This window comes from Oryzias latipes, chromosome 21, assembly GCF_002234675.1.
Source record: "Oryzias latipes chromosome 21, ASM223467v1".
In the NCBI taxonomy this organism is placed as follows: domain Eukaryota; kingdom Metazoa; phylum Chordata; class Actinopteri; order Beloniformes; family Adrianichthyidae; genus Oryzias; species Oryzias latipes.
The window spans coordinates 20,207,855-20,229,868 of record NC_019879.2 but is presented as its reverse complement, the minus strand read 5'-3'; the positions used below and the strand labels follow the sequence as shown (position 1 = coordinate 20,229,868).

At 40.4% G+C, this 22,014-nt stretch overlaps 1 protein-coding gene across 1 annotated transcript in view; it reads right to left on the bottom strand.

Moving 5' to 3' along the window:
- The window catches only part of LOC101172290 (unconventional myosin-X), a 56,237-nt gene that overhangs the window by 8,215 nt on the left and 26,008 nt on the right, over window positions 1–22,014 (bottom strand). The window contains exons 6-27 of the mRNA XM_023950642.1: window positions 21,570–21,694; window positions 21,456–21,469; window positions 21,273–21,357; window positions 20,981–21,087; window positions 20,656–20,785; window positions 19,659–19,777; window positions 16,136–16,282; window positions 15,202–15,302; window positions 14,937–15,003; window positions 14,287–14,379; window positions 12,876–12,944; window positions 11,479–11,561; window positions 11,277–11,385; window positions 9,177–9,257; window positions 6,997–7,121; window positions 6,306–6,420; window positions 3,869–3,975; window positions 2,120–2,551; window positions 2,013–2,043; window positions 1,083–1,901; window positions 404–527; window positions 70–313 (exon numbers count right to left, since the gene is read on the bottom strand). Of these exons, the coding sequence (XP_023806410.1) occupies window positions 70–313; window positions 404–527; window positions 1,083–1,901; window positions 2,013–2,043; window positions 2,120–2,551; window positions 3,869–3,975; window positions 6,306–6,420; window positions 6,997–7,121; window positions 9,177–9,257; window positions 11,277–11,385; window positions 11,479–11,561; window positions 12,876–12,944; window positions 14,287–14,379; window positions 14,937–15,003; window positions 15,202–15,302; window positions 16,136–16,282; window positions 19,659–19,777; window positions 20,656–20,785; window positions 20,981–21,087; window positions 21,273–21,357; window positions 21,456–21,469; window positions 21,570–21,694 (3,327 nt within the window). The remainder of the gene's footprint in view (window positions 1–69; window positions 314–403; window positions 528–1,082; window positions 1,902–2,012; window positions 2,044–2,119; window positions 2,552–3,868; window positions 3,976–6,305; window positions 6,421–6,996; window positions 7,122–9,176; window positions 9,258–11,276; window positions 11,386–11,478; window positions 11,562–12,875; window positions 12,945–14,286; window positions 14,380–14,936; window positions 15,004–15,201; window positions 15,303–16,135; window positions 16,283–19,658; window positions 19,778–20,655; window positions 20,786–20,980; window positions 21,088–21,272; window positions 21,358–21,455; window positions 21,470–21,569; window positions 21,695–22,014) is intronic.

Sequence of the window (22,014 nt, the reverse complement as noted above, 5' to 3'; positions counted from 1 at the left end):
TCTATCATCAGTGGACTATATTATTTCATGTTCTTCTTAGAAAAAGAAAAAGCTCAATTTTGGTCTTACTTGGCTGCACAGATATCAATGGTTCCTTTAAGCTTCTCTTCGCTGTCGTTCTCAAAGTACATCAGTCTAGACTCGCGCAAAACAAACCAACGCATCTTCCAGTTCCGCCGCGACAAAGTGGACATCCCTCCTCCTTTCTTGTAAAGCCAGCCAGATTTAAGGGAGTCCTGTTTTGCACGAAACCACATGAAGGTTTCGTCTTTGAGCACACACCAGCGACGACGCCACGGGATCATCAGACCACCTGAAGGAGTTAAAAACTGCGACTTAGGCAATGCACATTTAAGTGGTCATGTGGACGAGTGATAGGCAGTGATTTGGTGCAGCAGCTCACTCTTCATGTAGAGGTAGCCATGGAAGTATGGAGGCCCACTGCCATTCAGCAAATGCACTCTCCCATTTGAAACCTCTTCGTCCGTGTCCACGTAACCATCATTGTCCTCGTCACTGTCAATAAACTGAAAACGAACGCGGCAGCATTCTGCAGGTCATTAACAGGTCACCTTCTATGTAAACAACCCATACGCTTAAGCAAAAACAGCTGCATTCATTTGCTGCTTCACAGCCCCAAATTCAGCATGACCTCATCCCTAAATGCACCCACCCACACACACACGTGAGCATCCCATCTTTCTTTCCCACTGACATTTTTGCTGATCTGACGACGTTAGGACTGAGCCCAGTGCTCGACTTACAGTATCTGCTTTCAGATGTTCATCCAACTGGGCCAAAACAAACTATTTTAACAGTGATTCATTGTTTTTATGATGTGGGTTGAGCCTCGAAATGATGCAAATTGAAACTGACAGTCTTGAGGCTGTGCGTTTAAGGGCACAAAAACACTAAAGAGGTAATTTGTTGCAAAAAAGAAAAAGCATGATTTGCAAAAGTTTCCCCTTCATTTATCTACAAACAAACTTAATTCTTGATTTGCTGGCTTCTCTACTGCTAGACCTTGGATATTGTTCCAAACCACGTAAACCATGTTGCACAACTCAGAAACGCTTTCTCACCGAGTCTGAGCTGCCTCTGAAGGAATCCAGGCTGTTTTGGGTGCAGGAAGATTTTCTCAGGACCTCCTCATCTGTTATATGACCATCATTAGTGCTAGCGCCTGAGCTCCCATGAGCATCCTCAAACTCCTCCTGGTCATAGTCGGACTCTGCGTCTGGCACGTTCATGTTGGACTGCTCCTCCTTTGCTGGTTCAATCACTGATGCTCTGCTGGCCCTCTGGAGTGGCGGCTCATCTCCGTAGGTTTTCACAGTAAGAGGAAGGGTTTGGGAGTCTTTTAGGACAGGAGAATAAATGAGTCTGTTTGAGTTAACTTGGGTGACCTTTGCCGGTCCAGGACCAGCAACTGAAGATGGTGAGACCACTAGCCCCACTGCAAAGGCAGGTGGAGGAGGAGGAATACTATGAAATACAGCCTTATCAAGCGGAACCATGGCTGGGGTGGGAAAGTCTGGTAAAGGAATGCACTCATCCTCAGCGTGGAAACCCTCGTCCACCTCCTCCTCAGCCAGAGGAGCTGTTGATTCAGTGGGGTCGTGGAGGTTTTCTTCGCTCGAGAGCGATGGTTCTAAACCGCCAAAATCCAGCAGGTCCAGGAACTCAGTTGCCACGCGAGAGGCCTCCTTCTCCAGCCTGTAGATCTCAGCATCTCTCATCTGGCGGAGCTCCTCACGAGAGACATCCCCAAGGAGGGACACACCATCTTCCTGCTGCTTCTGCAGTCGCTCGATCTCCCTCTCGAGCCGCAGAATCTCCTCCATCTGACGCGTCTCTTCATCAGATGTATGGTTGGTTGACAGAGTCTGGGACAGCTCCTTCTGTTGACCAAATGAGCAAAAAAGAAAGTCAAAAAAAAACGTAAGAGCTCTCCACTTTTGTTAGTTGTGACCCATTTTTAATGTGAGCCCCAGAAGCAGAAGTGGAGTTACCTTTTGACAGGCGCCGTTCACCAAGGAGGTCCTAAACACAAAAAAGTGACGCATTAGTCACAAAAGAAACAAAAAGGCTGCAAGATATTCCAGAAGCAGTTCAGTACCGGGTTTTATCTCCTCTAGCTGCCGATTTCTGTTCCTCCTCTTTTTCCTTTAGCAGCCTCTGTTCCACCTTCTTCGTCCGCTGCTCCTCTTCCATCCGCCTCTGCTCCTCAGCCAACAACCTTTGTTTTTCCTCTTCCTCTTCCCTTTTTCTCATCTCCTCCTCCTCCTGTTGTTTCCTCTCCTCCATCCTCCTCCTTTCCTCCTCTACTCTCCTTCTTTCCTCTTCCTCTTCTTTTCTCCTCCTCTCCTCCTCGAGCTTTTGCTTTTCCTCCTTGAGCTGACAACAGAGGGAACGGGCGAGCTGACCCCTGCGATGCTTCTGCAGGATGACGGTGGCCAAGCGGAGGCGCAGGAACATGCGCCTCCAGAAGTGAGCGCGGTAGTTCTTCTGGATGGTGACGACGCTGGACAAAACCCTCTTGTACTGTTTCCTGACGACGAGAACCGTAAATATTTCTTACGGGAACCTTCTTCAGCAACACAAACATATTTGGTGAGTTATATATGGGCTCCAAATGTGCTGTTATTGTAAACATCAGTTTAAGGAAAGAAAAAAGAAAGCCTGTAGATCAGGAATAGTGCGATGTTTAGAGTCTGATGAGCTTGAGTTGTTCCATTGTGGTGGTGTGGGCTGCTGTGTTTAGCCCTGTGACTAAGCTTCAACACCCACACATGCACTAAAACATACACAGGGACCACACAAACGGCTGACATTCAACTTGGCCTATAGTCTTCCCAAAATCTTTGCAGAAGCCTTAAAATGTCAGACAGAGGACACAGATGCAAGTTATGATGCCAAAATAATCACACGTGTCTCTAAGAAACTTCACAATACTCTGCTTTCAGCAAAGCTCAGGAAACCGATAACCTAAACTTTGCCATCCAGCCTATTAAAATCCCCCTGTGCAGCTTTTTACAGAACCTTTATGGACCCATGAGTACGGCAGCATGCAGGTGGAGAACAGTTGAACAAAATACGCGTGCAGATGTTTAAACTTCCATATGATAAATGTGCAATATGAGAGCCAGAGCGGAGATACAGAAAATAAAACTTGCTCAGCTTGAAAAGACCATTTGACGAAAATCGACTGAAAGTCCTGCTGATCATTTCGCAACAAAAAAGTCTTTTTGTGCTCAAGGATCTTTTTATGAGCAGAGTGACATAAATTATTGCAGACCGCACTGCGTCTAACTGAGACTTTTTTTTCCTCTCTCAAAGAATCCCTGTATGAAGTTTTTTGTGTCAAAAATAAAGTGACCAAGCAGTATCTATCAGGTTTAAAGTAAAAGTTATCCTAGAAAGTTGACTCAAACCTGTTTCTCATTTTCCCGACAAAAAGAAAGTATTCTGGATAAAATATCAAAGGAAACCAGTTTTATTTCTCTTACTTGAGTCAGAGCTATGATTCATCAAATCCCAAGATTTTCAGTGGAACCAAACTTCCCAGTTTCTGAGTGACAGCTCTCCGGACTACAATAAGGAGGCTCTGGAGCTGAACAACGCTTGGCTGCACAGAATGTAATGACAAACCCCTGCACAACTCAAAGAGATCTAAGCCCACATAACAGACACGCACATGCAGACAAAAAAAAAAATGTGCAAAGGCATGTGCAAATCCACCTAATCCCACCACCACCTCAAAGTACACACGGAACACCGCTAAAACAAAACAAATACTGACAACTGTCCCTGCCACTCAATGCCCCCCCTCACACACACACACACACACACACACACACACACTCACCTTGCCACATAGCTGAGGATGTGGGCACGGATGACCATGCCAGCCCTGCGCCGCACCTCTTCCCTCTCTTTCTCCAGCCTTTGCTCCAGGGCCTCCTTCAGGAACACCTGCTGGACGAAGAGCGCCACAGCCGAAAGGACAGAGACACACAGAGAGGGAGGATGGGGGTAACGGGGGGGGGGGACAAACAGGATGGGTTAGTTCCTCCTCTTGGTAAAGCTGTAAAAGAGGGCCCACAGAGATGTGAAGGGCCCCTGTTGTCTGTTGCCAGCACTCTACCCACTGCAGAGGAAGTCGTGGTGCAGCTGAGGCTAGCAGGCAAGCTGACTGCAGAAGCAAACAGAGGGGAAGAGTGAGACTGCAGTGCTGCTGCTGCAGAGCCTCATCATGATCGGACGTCCTTCCTGAGCCCTTTGCCTTCTGCTGCTGCTGCTACTGCTCTGCTGGTAGCTCTTCAGACTGACTGACATGCACAGACAGAAAGGCACACAGGCAAAGGGGAGGGGTGAGGTATGAAGGGATGAAGGGGAGGGATTGTGGCTGATGTCCAAACAGAAAGCCACACCTCTACTTGCTCTTACAAGGAACGAAAAAGAGTTTGGGTTAACCCTTCCCTCACTCCTGGAGTCTAGTTTTTGCTGCTGTTAACGATTTAACTGCCTATTGCTTCCTCTAGACTCAATACGGAGGCAAATCAACTTCCATAACCAGATTTTACTTGTATTAGTGACCAGATTGGATTTTTTTTGTCTAAAATATTCTAGTCAAACCAGGGGGATGAACAGCTCCCAAGAGGGGAAAACTGTTAAAAGGTCAAGCATTTGTGTTTGTGTCCCAGATGTTCCACTAATCAAAGGGTCCCACAGCTGCAGCTCTGCCCACCTCCATAAAGTCTGCGAGAGGAGGAAGCTTCCTCTCAGTCCACATCCTTCCCTCGTCTGTATAACAAATGCAAACACACACGTACAGTCCACGACACAGCGCCCAACTCCTGGATTCTGGGCACACACACTTCCTCTGCACACAATCAGCGCGTATATAATTACACACAGATTGTTTCACCATAGGAAATATAGCCCCTTTCTGAGCCTGGCCCCCATTCCCACAACCCACACTAGACTTTCCACAACCCAGAAATAATGTGCTGCCATCAGAAACCCAAGCTGGTGTACAGAACTGCACACGCTTTGCCCTCGGTATTTGTTGCTGGGTTAGAAAAATCAGCCTCCTCCTGCCTTTTCAGGGAATGCACACAGTCAGCCAGAGGTCAAAGTGCTGATTGTGAAGCCCTCTCGTACCCACTGCAGATAACTACAACATGTGTGAGAAGTTTAATATACATCGGCATCTGCACATTAGTGGTTAGGCATTAAAGCAGAACCATTTCTAAGGCTCACATCAAACGGACGTTTCTGCCTGGCATGTGCGCTGCTGAAATGGTTGTCAGTGTGCCAGCCAAATGGACCATTGCAACAAAACCTGTCCAAAAGAGAAACATCAAATCTGAAAAGTCTCAGCCATGCAGGAACCACAAATGAGAGCAGGAAGGAACTAGAGGTCAAATGTGGATTGAGCTGATTTCCAAAGACATCCATAAAACCGATTTTATTTATGTCTCCTCCTCTGGGCTTAGCGGTTAATGTAATAAAATAAAAAAGCATGTTTATTTGCTAAGACAGAACCTGACATTAAATAATTTGATTTGGCAAAACTGAGAATCTTTTGTAATGAAGAGCCAGAAGACCTCTCCCCTAATCTGGACAAGTACAGTTTAGTTTCTACAACAGTTACTGGAAGTGCAGTTTGTTGAATGAACCTCTCAGTAATACTGTTGTCTTTTCAGGCTAAGGGAGACTGTTTCAGGATGTCTGTAACTCCTCTGTGCAGTTACAGTAACAACTCCATAATTTAAAATGGCATAGATGGAAACAGGAAACCAGTCTAGTCTTTGGGATTTGAGTCATAGCAGATTAACTGGTAAAAAAAATCCTAATTTTAGTTTACACACATTTTTTTAATTAACCACTACATCTTGTGCAAATGAGTATTTTGACAAATTTAAGACAAGTACTTTTCTACTTACAGGTTGTCTTCCGTATTTTTGTGTCTGCCAAGCATTTGTCTCATCCTCTCTAACTACTTATGCTTTCCTGTCAAAGTGTGGGATGATCACTTGTAATGGGACTTTCCAAAAAAGTCACTAAAATAATGAACTTTTATTCCCAAAAATTCAGTTTCTATTTCTTGGTTGAAAAGGGGATTACATGAAAAGTCAAGTTAGAAGATCAGGCTGGGCTCAGGCACAGTTTAGGGCCACTAATATTACTCAGGTTATGAATGCCACTGCATGTCATTGAAAGTGACAAAAACAAGCCTGGGCATGTGCATGCTGAAGTGTGTCTGTGTGCGTGTGCGTGTCTGTGTGTGCATGCTGAACCTTTGTTTTTCCCAGCTTCCATTCTTTCTTGTCTTTATCGAGAAGGATGAGGATCTCTGAGCAGCGCTGCTTCTCATCGTCTGATCCGCTCTTACTTTCTAGAAGGATCTTGTACCTGTGGAAATATCAATAAACATTCAAAGCTTTGTATTTCACTATATAATAATTAACCAGTCTTTGCCATACATATTTGTTAATTATAGCTGATGTGTCTAAGTTAAAATCATGATTTTCTTTCAAAAAAGTTATTCTCAATTTTTTATTTTGTTGTAAATTTTGTTTACATTTGGTAGAGAATGTCAAATGCATTATTCACAAATAAGAAACAAGTCTGAAATAAACAAACTGTGGCAAAATTTTTAAAAAAATCAACTTCATTGAAATTGTGGATCTGAATAGTTTTAGATAATGTTGGTCTTCCAGTTCTTTTTATGTTCACCTTTTATTTTGAAAGGCTAATTTTACGACGAGATAATAATTACTCTTAAGCAAACTTTTTTATTTATTTTTGTCAAACCAAAAGCACACAAATAACAGTCATGTAACAACGAGTCAGTGATGTGATCAGACTTGTTTAAAAGGATTTCAAATTCAAGTCACAGACAAGGAGCTTCAAATTGTCACCATCCAAGAATGGAGCCTTTTTTGAAACAGAAAGCTAACACAGATTTTTTAATACTGATTTTCTGACCTGCAGTAAAAATCCTTAAAGGTTCTGCGTACTGGGAATCCAGCTTTGCGAATCTTCACAGTTTCCAGCATCCCGGAATATTTCAGCTGATTCAGGACAATATCGGGGTCAAACTGATTGGCCTTCTGTTTATGACAAAAAAAACAGCAACATCAAAGCGTTTCTTTATTCATCCATATACATTTTTTAAAATTTGTTTTAAAGGTGCTTCAGTGTTAAAGACCCACTCCAATGAAAATTGTATTTTTGGTGTTTTTAACATGTTCTTGTGGCAATTCTTTGACTATGGAGGAAATATATAAAGAAAATTAACTTCAAAATGACATTTCTGAGTATTTTTATTTTCAAATTGTTGTGAATCAGGAGCAGACGAAAAAAATGCCATTTGAAATTGAGCATATTTGTGATGTAGGAACTGCAATGGGTGGTGCCTCAAGCTCCCTGCTGCACTTCATTCTGATGCATTGTCTTGTAGACAAATAGATCCACGTCTTTGTTTTCCTCATCTGGCTCAAAACTGTGCGGCTGGATAGCTCACTCACCATTTTTGTTGCACTAATTAATATGAATTTGGGTTTGTGTGGGGCTGTAAACTAGCGGGAGATTTTGTAAACATTTTGTGTAAACATTGAAAACAAATGTTTGTTGGAAAGTGGGGGCGGGCTTACAATTCCACTCACAACTCAGAGGTGAATTGCTGATGAACTACTGCCACTTTTCATAAGCGATGTCCCAGCAAACTTTTTTTTTTTTAGATTTTGGCTAAATTGACGTAATCAGAATTAACAGGGAGCACTTTTAAAGTAGATCAAAGGATGATCAGAGTGGGACTTTAACGTGTTGCAAGCAAATCACATCAACTTGTTTCACTTCTAACTTAAACTTAAACTTAAGTAAAATTTTCAATGGTGAGCTCTGTCAGGTTACTAGAACAAAAGGAAAAACCATTAGAAAAAAACCTAAAGTGACTGAAAGTCCGTAACTCGCCTTCATTCCCGGAATATTCTTCTATATTGTTCAGGGCTTAGTGTTACTGATAATCCCGAGGGCCTGCTTATCAGAGAAGATCTGTGAGGTCAGCCGCCTCACCAGACAGGCTGCACGATCACTCATGTCAACAGAGGGGGTACAGAGCTAAAAAAGTCCCGCACAGGCATTTCTCAGTGCGTCAGTCTAATTACAAGCTAATGCTACTATGCACGGAAACTTTCACAACTGCATGTGCTCATGTTCACGATTAAAATATGCATGCATGAAGGTAGAGACTCCTGAGCACTGAACTCTGCTCTTTAGCAGGGGATTTAGGCAGCTGAAAGGGGAATAATGAGTCTACTGGTTTGAGGGGAAAACAAGCTGACCCCTCCCTCTGTGATATTCGTTCCCTGAAAGGTAAGTGGATGCAAATCCCACAAACACACTATCTGTGTGTCAGTCTGTGTGTGTATTTGCATGCATGTCGTGCTGCAGGATTAACAAATGCATGGCTTGTTCCATTTAGATCCACTGGAACCAGGTGAGACTATGTGAGAGAAAAGGACAGATGAGATTGAAAAAAGAAAGACAAATACATGAAACATAAGAAAAAAATAAAAATAAATATATAATAAGAAAAAAGGTGTAGAAAGATTTAAGGGGGAGGAGCAGCCAGGAAAAGACAGTTATCACACAGTGTACAATGTAAACAAAGAGAACAGAGAACAGTTCTTCTGGATTACACTGCAAAAAGAAAGCAACGAAGAAGCAGCTGTAAGATCCAGAATATTTTAAAGTATGAGCTAAAGAGCACTGACATTATTAAGACCCTGCTTGAGCAGCTGAACATCATCCAGCTGGAAAATCCAGCAACGACCTCTGACCCCTGCTAAAGAAGTCGAAGTGATAGGAATGCAGCACTTTACCAATAGTGCTTTAGCATCAAAACCAGATTACTAATAAGTACTCTCCAGTAAAAAAAAAAAAGTTAGAATTTAGGATATAACTTTTCCATTTAGGGCAACCTTTCTTTGTTGTTGCTGCAATAGGGTCAAAGAGCCAGCATGACTAAGTATTAATGCCTGGCTGTAAGGGCTATGAATAGTTTGGCTTCACAGCCGTTAACCTTGGCCAGACTTGACAAGCTTTCAGCCTTTACTTATTTATTTATTTGTTTTTCTGTGTGCAATGAAATTTACATGACCTACCTTATCCATATTTGGTTTGATGCACCGCACAAAAAAGGGGTTGGAGGCACTTAGTGTGGCCATAAGGGAATGAAGAGAGTCCTAAAACATATAAAGTGCAATAGAAATGAGAAACATAAATATATTATCTCAAACTTACTGTATGTATATCTTCATCTTTTATTTATTCTTATAGCACAATGTTTTAGTTTATTTTAAAAAAGGTTAAAATAATTGTTATAAATGAAATGTTTGAAGTAAAGCTTTTTCAACTAAATCCAGTTTCTGTATTAATAATCTTCCAAGAAACTTTTTTTTCTTTTGTGAGTCCTTTTGCCTAACTTCATTGGCAGGGTAGACTTGGTTTTCACAAAGTTTGTCTAAATATAAACTTTCACTGAAGACTGAGACACACAGAAATCTGCAAAAGCAATTCTGCAATATTTCTAAGGAAAAAAAAATTGGCTGCCATGCTTCTGGTTACATTTCTTAGAAAAAATTGTTGTCTTTACAAAATCCTGACTCTGATATCTCCAACACAATCTTATGGCAACATCCTTCTCATCCATGACACCGCATGGACAAGTTAGCAAAGCACAGCTAGAGAGTGAACCTCTCAGGGGTTATAACCAGACTTCATTCACATTTTACATGTTTATTAAGGAATGCAATAGCTGATTAAACTAAAACTTATTTGAAATTGATATAACAAAAGGCAATTTTGTAAATGTTAAAATGGTTTTATCTTGGATGTCACAGAAAGACATTAAACGCATGAATGGTAAAAGAAAACAAATTACTTTATTTCCATATCGGATTTTTTTCAATTAAAACTTTCAAGTTCTCGAAATCTGTTCTGATTGCAACTTTTTTTCTTGAAAGTATAATTAGTTCATCTTCTGCCTCCACTCTGCCTTACTGCAGCTCATCTTCAGTTCTCTCCTTTCAAAAAGCAAACCTCCACCTCCAAATGTTCCTCCATTTGTTCCCTGCTCTCACTACAGAACAAAATGTCATCTGCAAACATCATGATCCACAGAGATTCCTCCTTAACCTCCACCATCTCCACCTTGAACTCCTTGACCAGCTCAGTGGCCTCGTGGTTAGAGTGTCCACTCTGTGACTGAAAAATCGTGTGTTCAAGCCCGAGTCAGACCAAAGACTTTAAAAATGGGGCCCAATGCCATGGGACACTCCTGAGACACAACATTTAGGCATGGCTGTGTCTGCAGCTCACCGCTCCCCCAGGTCAAATGCGGAGAACAAATTTCACACACCGAGGTGTGTGACAGATAGTGTAATTTAGTTGATTTTAATTTTAACTCCTCTATCACATCTGAGCACATTATTTTGCACTTAATATTAAACACTAGAGACGTATGTGCACATTGTAATGACCGTTGAACTTCAGACTTTTTCAGTCTGGCGTTCTTTGCTGCCTCCGACATTCTGTCTCCATCAAAGGCCTGCCTGGCAGAGCCAAGCCTGACTGGCCCCTGGTTGGCCCCTCGCTACCCAGCCGTCCAACTTAATCCCTGGGCTTTTTGGAGCCAAAGGCCTGGGCAGGTTTGCCAAATCCTCCCCTGCTCCTTCCTTCACAGTGCAGATATACTGAGCTGAGTTATCAACACAGCCCCAGCTAAAGACAGGCTTATAACCACATATTTGGCCAATTACCCATCATCCTCCATGGATCTACAGATTAGGCAGCACTCTCCTCACTTTTTGTCTGTGTAATGACTGTGCCTTTCAGAGAAACTAAGAAGTTCAAGTGCTCTCACAATATTTGATAGAACTTAAAATCAAAAGTTACTACAAAACAAGTGTAAGATTCAAAGATTTCTTAAAGCTTTACCCTAATAAATGTGTAAAAAAAGTAAAGAATTTATCACATTGTTTTGCTGGTTAATGTAACAAATCAAACATATTTTTTTCTTATAGTCTGGAGAAAGTTAGACCTTTAAAACGACACTTTTTAAGACTTTTTAATGTTTTTTGTTTGTTTTGTGTCATCCTTTTATTCAATATTAATGAAATGTAAATCAAAGGCAGAAGTTAAAGTACAGTGATAAGATTTTAGCATCTTGATGAATACACTGATGAACAGAAATTTGGTTTTACCCTGAACTGGGAGCTGACGGTCGGCTTTCGCCGGGCAGTGCCCATCTTGAGAGTCTCATCCCCGCTTCTACTTCCAACACGCTCGAAAAGGTCATAGATAAAGTCCAGCCTACAGAAAGGCATAGCAGAACAGAAGAATTATTTAAAAACACTCACATCTGGACTTAAGTCCTAAAAGTGCACAACTTAAAGATGCACTCACCTGCTGTCTTTGAGAATGAACAGGATGTCATCTCTGAAAGTATCTCTGTTCTTTTCTAAAATTCCACGAACATCGTACAGCACCTAAATAAAGCGCAGGAGACAGTGAGAAGATGAAAATGACTTTGGATCTTATATCAACACATCAGTGCAGGAAGGGAACAGTAAAACCAATTTTATTGAGGCAGCTATTAAAATCAAACGCTTTGCTATTTGCAAAACTATTTGCCTGTTGTTAAAACTTGTTAATTTTATTTACTGTTGCTGCAAATACAATCAAAACTGCTTTCAAGCTCTTATAAAACTTATAAAAATAGTTTGAATGAAATGAAAAATGTTCCTTTGAGGGCTGAATATGACATACAACATGTAAAATAAGGGTTTTTTATTCACAAAACAGGCATTTTAAAAACTACACTAATTTGAAAGCCGGTCAAGACTTTTTAAGAAAATATTTTGGAACTTAATTTGTTATTTCTTCTTTTGCAGAGGCGCAATAAACCAGCAAATAGTACATTTTAAGCATCCAGTTGTTCCAGTCCTTTGGGAGTTAGGAGAATCTCTTTCTTAGCATCCTCTCAGTGTCCCAGAACATGATCAGAAAAGCACATTTAAAAGGAAAGCAGGAAGGATCACAAATGTCCTGAAATGAAGCACATTAACTCTGACGTACATTCAAAGTATGTTTGTTTAAGATTCCTTTAAGATGCAGGTTAAAGTGATTGATGTTCAAATAAATTGAACAAGGAGGATGCAAACTGTTCCACAATGAACTTGCTGTTTCATCCTATTGCTTTGGGACCAACATCTAGAACAACAAAAGCCAATTTTACTTTTTTAGATGCTTCTTTTAAGGTGTCTGGATATTTTTTTCCTTTTTTGTGGACATAATCTATGAGAATAATTATAAGTAACAAAAGGAGCTTTTAGAGAAGCTTTAATAATGCACAGTAGAGAGGGGACCGACTGTCTAGGCTGCTTGTCTTTGCTGAACCACATCATTACCATAGCTTTCCATGCTGAGCTTGTGACCCAACTCTCATACTGAGGAGATGTTGTCTTAAGTTTTTAAGTATCTCTGCCTCCTGGCTTTGTCCTCTCATTCAGTTCCACCCTGTTATCCTGTTCACGAAGGAAAGGGGAATGATGGTGAAGTTTTTTTCTCCTGAGTCAGGGGAAAAAAGTGCTGGAGAAGGGGGGACAAGTTAATATTCTAAAGATTTTGGCAGTGAAGATCCCTGTACTCATCCAATAAAGGCCGTGCATCCCAAAGCTTTTGTTTATCCATGTCTATATGTGTGTGTTTCTGTGTGTGTGTGGGTGTGTGCACGTGGGTGTTTTTGTGTAGGTGTGTGTGTGTGAGTGAGTGAGTGAGTGAGCAGAAGTGTTGTTAATCACCTCGCCAGCGTAGTGTTTGATGCCAAACTGGTGGTCAGTCACTCTGGGCTTCACATAGTATGGGTTTGTCTGTGGAGAAAAGGTAAGACAACACTGATTTAATTCATGTTAATTCGATTAGGACTGGCCGAAAGAATCAAAAGATTTATGCAGACAATACACAGGAGATGTCCAAAAGCCATTCTATAACTGGAATTTAATGTTAGAAGACCCATTCCGAGGAAAATTGTGTTTTTGGTCTTTTTAACATGATCTTGTGGCATATTTTTCTAGTGATGGGCGACATATATAAAAATAGCATTTCTGAGTATTTCTTTTTATTTGTTTATTTATTTATTTGTTTTTTATTTCTGAGTATTTCTTTATTCAAATTATTGTAAATAGGGAGCATATAAAAAAGATGTTGAAAAAAGCCTGTAGCAACATAGATGGTACAATCAGCGGGCAACAAGATCGCCTCCATTCTAATGTATTAACTTGAACAAAAATAGATCCATGTTTGTCTTCCTTTTCCTCGCCTGAGCTGGCATCTGGCATAAAACTGCGTGGCTGGATAGCTGCAATATTGCTCTTCGTTGGTTTTGCTCCGGTAATGTTAGGTTGGGACTGTGAGGAGATGTAAGCTAGCAGGCGTGTGTTAACAAAAGGATCATGGGAAGTGAGGGGAGGCTTACTCCGGGGCAACAGTCTTGCCTACAATTCTAAGGTAAATGTCTGATGAACTACAAAAATGTCACAGGATTTTGGATTTTGGCTAATCATTTAAAGACCACTGAGAACACATTTACAAATGGGTCTTAAAGATGCTGACAAAATCATTTATTGCTTTGGTTTCCATAAGATTATATTTGCGACAAATCATTTTCTGGAATGAAAATTAATCTTATTTGCTTATCAAACAATATTTTCATTGTGTTTAAGGCATATTGTAAAAAAAAAAATAATAATCTGCTAACTTTTGATCATTTTATATTTTAGTAGTATATTTAGTATAGTATATTTATTTATTATATATAGTAGTATATTTTTTTGTCTAGCTGTTATGTTTCTCATTTTCCGGCAACCCAAAAACTTAAAACCCAGGGAAAACAAACACAGCATGAAATTAGGAGGTTCTTACAAAAGATCTGACTCAGGTTTTCCCACAATCTTTTAAAAAACAGCTCCTTTCTTCTGCACACAATGGAGATCCGAGCGGGAGAAACCCTGATCAAGTTTCAAGCCTGCTGCATCTAAAAGCGCTTGGAGGTACGAGCACAAGGTGCCGCGTATCCCTTACAGCTAGGTTGGACCTTTAACTCTTAATGCTTCCCTAGATGGTGTTGAGGGGTCTTTGGTGGAAGGATGCAAGTCATTTTTACTGCCTGTCAGCACCAATGAAGGTGTGCGTTTAGGAGTCCACGCCACTAACCGCGTGCCGGCTGTGCAGTTTCTCCAGAAGGGTGTAGTCGGTGCCTTTGGGAAAGCGACTTTCCTCGTTGATAAGAGCCAACATGCCCAGTTTCTAAAGGAGAGACAGAGAGAGGGGCAGAGAGGGTGAAACTCACCACAGTCATGACGGAACTAGTTGTAATCCCACATCTGGCAGTTTATAATACGCTGAGGAAATAGCTCAGTAATTCATTCAGATTTCTCTGCCTTTCATAAAAGAAGGTTTAAGAAGCAAACAGTGTCTGGAAATGCTTTGCCTAGTTACATATAACAGCGGCAATAGCAAAATAATGGAGCAAAATCATAGGTATGCGAGGGGATAACATGGTTCACGTGTCTTGCTTCTGGAAATCTTTTGCTCAAAGCCAACTTTTGTAAAGACTCCAGATCATTTATAACTCTCGAGGTTAAAATAAATGGTCATCTGGCTTTATTTCAACTGTACCTCTAACCACCGACTGGTGTACATTACTGAGCAAACAACATGCAAAATGAGACAATATAATGACACGCTGGGAGATGGGAGTCCGTGTAAGCGCAATGTGGCGTCTGGGTCAGCCTGCTCTGGCTGGTGGTTAGCGGTCAATCCCTGTGATGACTTTGCTCTCTCACGGTCTGACTGTCTGTTACCTTCTCGATGAGATCCAGACACTCAGCATTATCCATCCAGTCTATAGCTTCCCACTGGATTCCCTCCCTGTGAGGACACACAAAGACACGCCATGTCTATATACAGACATAAACAAGGAGGAAGAAACAATGGCTGCATTATTCAGAGTGACATGTGATGAAATTAGCCATGTGCAGGCTGCTGCTCGACTGCACTGGAAAACAAGCGAGCCGGCTCCAAACATCTGGCAGCTTGCCACGCCTGGTCATGAGTTTGGGTTTTGACCTGTTGTACTCCAGCTGCTCCAGCGAGAAGATGTGCTTGTTGAAATACTCCTGGAGTTTCTCGTTGGCATAGTTGATGTTGAACTGCTCGAACCGGTTCACCTGAGAGACACCAAAACAATTCAAAAGCCATCAGTTCATGCTTAGGATAACTACTTTAGAGAAACTTTGTGCTTTATCAGATCGTTCTGAATACCAGAAAATAATATACTTATCTTTTTTTCAAGCTAAATGTGCTCTTTTTTGGTCAAAGCCTCTTTTGAAAATGTTGTTTATCTTTGATATGTAATTTAAAAATCATATTTGACATTAAAATAAAAGGCAGAATGTCAAAACGTTAACCCTGTAAAGTCCACTACATCAAAGAACTAACAAGGATTTTTTTATTTTATTTAAGATGTTTGGAAACCTTTTGAAATCCCCAAAAAATGCAATATTATTTATTTTATGAGATATAGCTAGTATTAATTATGATATATTGTGTGATTGGGTCCGTTTTTGCTCACAACAATGCTAATTTAAGATCTAAAATTATTGAGATGAGTTTTCAGGAAAAAGCAACCATTTGAAAAGTAGCAAGAAAAGCTCTTCTACTGCCCCCAGTGGAATGATGATGAAGTATAAGTTAAAAACATAAACAATGCTATGTCAAATGGGTTTTTAAGGAAAGCTTGGATCATGCTGATGAGATAGGGGTCTCCAAATATGGTTATCAAATATAATGTGAATTGTTAAAAAGGGTTAAACAAATTTAAGGATAAGAAATAGAAATATCTAATTAGTTTGCTGATAGTGAACTTTTTTTTAGGTTCAATGTGGATTTTTACATAAAATACAAGAATCTTTGAATACATTGCTATATTAAGCAGATTCTTTATTTTTATTTTATTTTGTTTATTTTTTCTTATTCATGAGTGGTTTTGTGATGAAGTCACCTCAAAGTTCTCAAACCCAAAGATGTCCAAGATGCCAATGGACTTGAAGTTGTCTTTTCCTTTGATCTTCTGGTTGATCCTCATTATGATCCAGGAAAAACACTGAGAGTAAAGCGCCATGGCAACAGAGTCGCGCGAGTCCACCGCCTGCAGATGATGACACGCAGGGACAAAGGGTTACCATAGAGGCCATGCAATGCATAATTAATGGGGACCTTGAAAGACTGCATCCTGAGCAGGACACACATTAACCCAGAGAGCAGGTGGGGAAGAAATGCGTTAAAAGCACAGATTTGTTTGAGTGTGAGACCGTAAAGGTGTGTTCATAAAATAAATACTGGCTTGCAGAGAGTGGGGTGTTATGTCAGCGTCTGTCGACTGTCTGTTGTCACAACAGACAGAATTGTTTATCACTTAAATATCTCAGGAGTGACACACTGCAGGATGGATTTATAGCTAAAAAGAGAAAAAAGTAAACATGCAAAAAAAGTCAAAGTTGTGTGATTTTTATTGTCCTACATATTTTTTATATTTTCAGATTTCCAGGAAGTGAGACCTTTTCAGTCACTTTGCCCCACAGGCGAACACAAAGGCAGAAGGAAACAATGATGACAATAACTGGAAAGGTATATTACGGCCTCTGTAACTGAAAAAAGCTCAATTCCAGGAGCTTAGAAGGTAAATATTATAAGAGAAACAGCTGCAGATTTTAAAAGAAGAATTTTACCAACAAACTAGACTTTGACTTAGATTTGACTTTGTATAATAATACTAATAATTAATTGATACTTTATTTATCCCACAATGGGGAAATTCTTCTCTACATTTAAACCCATCCCCTGGGGGGAGCGGTGAGATGCAGACTCTGGGGGTAACAGCTGGCTGGGGAGAGCAGTGATTGAGCCGCCAACCCTTCAGTTGTTGGCTGACCTGCTCTACCGCCCTGAGCTAAACTGCTGCCTGCAGCACATTGGGAAGATTTTACTGATACAAGTCTATTTTAATTAGCAGCTTGACATTATAACATGAAAATTTAGATTTTAAGTTGATTACTTTTTTGTTAAGTGAAAATAACTTTAAAAAAAGGACCAACACACCAAAGCCTAGAAAACTATCAAGGTTTCATTTGAGTTGGCTTTACCTCAGGGTACTTTAGTGACTAATCACATTCCCCTACTAATTTGTGGTTAGTAGTTCACATTTATTCATTAAAAAATATGAATATGGAATCTTTTTGTGGCTAATACATAACACACTAAACACTATAGTTCACATAAGGGGGAATTTTTCTTCCTCCAGGACAAAAGTAATTGATATGATCACAAAAAGGAAATTACGTAAGATTAAACCCACACTAAATCTAACCTCAAAGGTGTTTTTAGTTGCAGCGTTAAAAACTTTGGAACTAGACTTGGAACCAAGTCAAGTGGAGGAGGTCAGCCATATACATTAAAAATTAAGAACTTTGCAAATATAATACAAAATAAGAAAAACATTGTAAATTTAACTTTTTTGGTTTATGTAAATAACAAAAATATGAAGGAACAGGATTTAAAGGAGACACTAATGAATGTGGACTACGTAGTTGTTTCATATGTAAACTCTCTCTGTCCCCCAAACTGATTGAACTTTTTCTTTTTATGGTTTGACCCAAACTCTATAGGAAAGCTTTGTGTTTGCTGCATGGCTTTTGTTGGAACTTAAAAATCTCTAAAACCTAAAACCATTGACTGTATGTTAGAACTGGACTGAGTGAGAGTGACATGGCCCACTGAAAATGGTGTACTTCTGGCTTCAAAAAAATGAAGTCAATTTAGTCACAATTTTTTCATGACGCCGCCAGATGTTGCCAAGTTGGAGCCGGAGAGTAAGCAGTGATTGGTCCGTGTTGGTCTGAGTCAATATTTCTATTGCAACCACTCTCACCAATCAGAAGTGAGCCTGTTGAAAGACAACAACCCTAAACCTTTTCAAAGCAAGCTCAGTAGAATATGTCAATCAAACGTTTCAAACGTTCAACATAAGACCACCTACTTTGATTGAGGCATCTTATTGGCCAGTTTATGACTTAAATAACTTGGAGAGAAAAAATATCACAATAAAAATTAGGATTAGCAAGAACATGTTTGTCTGACAATACAATGATTGAGTAACAGCTGTTTACTTCTCAACAGAAGTCTATGGGATTTTGCCTTCTTGGAAACCAATGTGGATCCTCTTTGGAATGCAAGGGTCAGTCCAGTTCTCATATACGATCAATGGTTAAAACCAAACAATGCAGAAAAAGCAAAAGTCTTTGTCAGTAGACAAAACTAAAACTGGTCCTTTAAAGATCAAAATCCACTACAAAATGTCTACATTGGTTTAATTACAGACATTAGGAAATATCTGTGGTTGAAAGTTGAATACAGTATTTTGTTGAATTTCATTTAAGCATCATCTGAGGAAAAACATAAAAATAAACATGAGCTGAAGTTCCTTCACATGTGCTGTGTTTTGATTGAAAAATAACCATAAATATGTTGCAAGACAGGCTGCTTAATGTTCTGGGGCTTCTTAGTAACCCATTATGATTCATGCTACCAGCGGGTGTGAACTGAGTACTGGTGGCTCCAGGATCTTCGTCACAGGGGTGAGAAGACTGGTTGTTTGTCCAGGATGGGACGGGGGGGGGGGGGGGGGGGGTTGCTGCAGGCAATGGTGAGGGGGAGTGACCCCTGGCCGTTGTGAGAAGAAGTCCTTCTTGCAGACTCTGAGGCTGGAATAATGGACTCCCTTAAGAGACAAGCTGTCTCAAAGGCCAGGCACAGTGAGCAGTGGCAGGGTGACAGCACAAGTTCTTTGTACGGGGATGAAAAGCTTTCTTGTGGTTGTCGTGTCACTGTGATAATAGTAAAGGTCCGTGGTGCATACTATCTGACTTTTATGAGCATGAGTGGGCTGAGGGGGCTGAGCTAAACCAAGAAAGACAATGTCCTGAGTCAAAATGATCCTGCAGCACAAGAAGAAAAGGACAAGACATGCAGATGAAGACTTGCTGAAGACTCACATTTATTACAGAAGACTGTAAGGGCATTTGAAGCTAAGAGAGGCACCAGTGGCTTATTATGTTGTTGTCCTGGTTCCTGGCTGTCGTATTTCTAGAGAAGAGTCTTACTTCACCCGCAGTCATTGCATCCATTGTGCCTTTGACTTAGATCACTATCACGATGGCTTTATTGTGCCTGGAATCTGGCAGACAAAAAGCAGGAAATGGCCGGGAGTCACGCAAGGGATCCGGGGAGGCATGTGGTGGAGGGTGGCAAAGAAGCTGTGTATGTGTGTTTTCACAAGGGCGTGTGTGCTACCCCAACAAAAGAAGGCAGAAGAGAGAAAGGATAGCCAATGGCAAATATGCAGATTTCCTATAAATCAAACCAGAGAATAAAAATCTGAATATCGAGGAAATCCCACAGGACTGTTTTAGTCACATGATTCTTGCAACTTGCAAAATATGAGAAAGCGTGGCTGGATGTGTCTTTACCTGCTCCACAGTGAGGGGGGAGCAGATCTCTTCTCCTCTAAGGATCATGGAGCGCTGGGTCAAAACCTCCGACAGCTGGAATGAGTCCAGACCCAGCAGCTCGCTGACGTTACTGACCACTGAAAGACATACACACAAATATGCTGTAGTACTTTTATAAAAATGCTAACGAGAACTCAGATAGCATCTGCTGGTGTCAGAAAAGAGATGTGACCCACGGACTCTGATCCTCTACAAACCAGAGGATATACGGCTCTGTTGGGTGGGCCGAGGTGCTCTGCAGGCACTGTACTTTACAAGTTCTTTGGAAAAGAGGTCAGACACAGCGAACAAAGGAGCTTTAAGCTCATGTTACAGCCTGTTCAGGACTCTGTCTGCTTGTGCAATGCCTATCAAACTCAGGGCTATTACATGGAACATGGGTGAGAAGTCTGACATTTCTACAGTTGATTGAAAGGGGTTGTTTAAGCTTCCCGGTCTGCTTTTAACATTTTTGTTTAAATCTCCATGTAATCATGCGTGAAAAAAATGCTGTATTACCCTGGATTAAAAATAAAACACATTATTTATATCTGTGAGAAAAGATAAACGGTACAGCCATTTTTTGTTAAAAAAATATATAGAAGCACCTCACAACCAGGTGCGGTTCATTAAATGCACTTGTTTGAATTAATCATTACCAGGTTAATCCCCGTCACAAAAACAACTTTTTAAACAAGTTTGACATTAAAACATGCAAATATTTAAATTTCACTTCATAAAAAAACTAAACCAAAACAAAGCAGAGAATTTTTAAGTTCAGACATGAAGCTAAAATGGTGAAATCTCATCAAAGATGCATCTGTTACTAAGAAATGTTCCAAGAATGATTTTAGGAATTAGAAAGATAAAGCATACGTGTACCAAAATAATCAAAAAAAGGCTTTTAAGGCTTTAATGGGTCGAACACTAAATGGTGCAGATCGGGTCTGCGTTTCTGGCTCCGCTTTCAGTCTACCTCCTTTTGAAGTGATCTGAGCTCCTCCAGCAGTCATGAATTCAATGTTGCCCATCTGGAGGACTGCTGACAACAACTTGAACACATCTCTGATCTCCTCCTCAGTGAATTCCATCACTTTCAGGGCTTCCTGAAAACCAAAGGTTCCCATCAGGACAAGGTCAACTTTGGTTTTCCTCAGCACAAAATAGCTGTTAATTATGGCTACACTTAAAAAGATTCGCATGAAACCTGTGTTCCACAAAGTGCCATGTTCCTGATGGTTTTTGATTATAATAAGGGCAGTTAGCCCCCCCTAGTGGTTAAACAGTTGAAGTCTCCCTACCATGACACTGTTGAAGAGCTGTTTGTCATCAAGACTGCTGTCATGCAGGCATCCTGACTGGCTCAAGTAGTAATACAACTCAGGATCTTCAGACAAGAGGTACATGTCTACAGCATGAATAAGAAAGGTCAATGTAGACAAAAAAAATCATTATAAACATACACTATAAAAGGGGAAAAAATCATCTTAACATCTTCAAGAAAAAGTATATTTTTTGGCTTCAGCTGCAATCATTAACTATTAAACTTAAGAAGTTAAGATCCTTGCTGAGCACATCTGACAATGAACACACCTCTGTGGTCTCTGTCTGCCCCTGCCAGCAGAGCGTAGAAGATGTGGTAGTTTCTTTCTCCAGGATTCTGTCGGACCACACGGTTCTTGAAAACAAAGAATGATTAAAAAAAAGTAAAAATAAAACGGCTGAATGGACAATCCTTATAACTTCATTTAAGCCTTTAATAAATACCAGGGTTACCTTTTCCAGCAAGTCTGAACATTTGAAATCAAGGAAAAAAAGAAAAGTCAAAGTGATCTATGGTTACGAGTCTTTTGTAAAGTGTGTTTATGTGAGTTTCTTTGTGAAGGATACAGTCAATAATGCAGCCCCCCTGAATGTGTCCACTCTGAGAGAAGTGGAGCTGTATGAACTTCCCAAAGCGACTGGAGTTGTTGTTGTAAACCGTCTTCGCGTTCCCAAATGCTTCCATGATGGGGCTGCAGACAAGAAGATAATCATGATGACCGCACACTCCTTCCATATGTCTCCAATATGTCTTGTAAGTTCACCTCTTATTACAACCACAATACTCGTATGGTTTGACATCTTGATTCAATTCTATTTACATTCATGTGGATTTTCATTAATTAATTAAAAACAAATATGAATATGAGAAATAGCAGAAAAAACATTGAAACAAAGACAACTGATAGAATGAAACTTTCAAGACATATTTTTAAACAAAATATTTTTTAAAAACCTGGGCTTTAGTGTTTCTGAGCAGTTCGATTTATTTCAAAATGGATTAAACAGCATA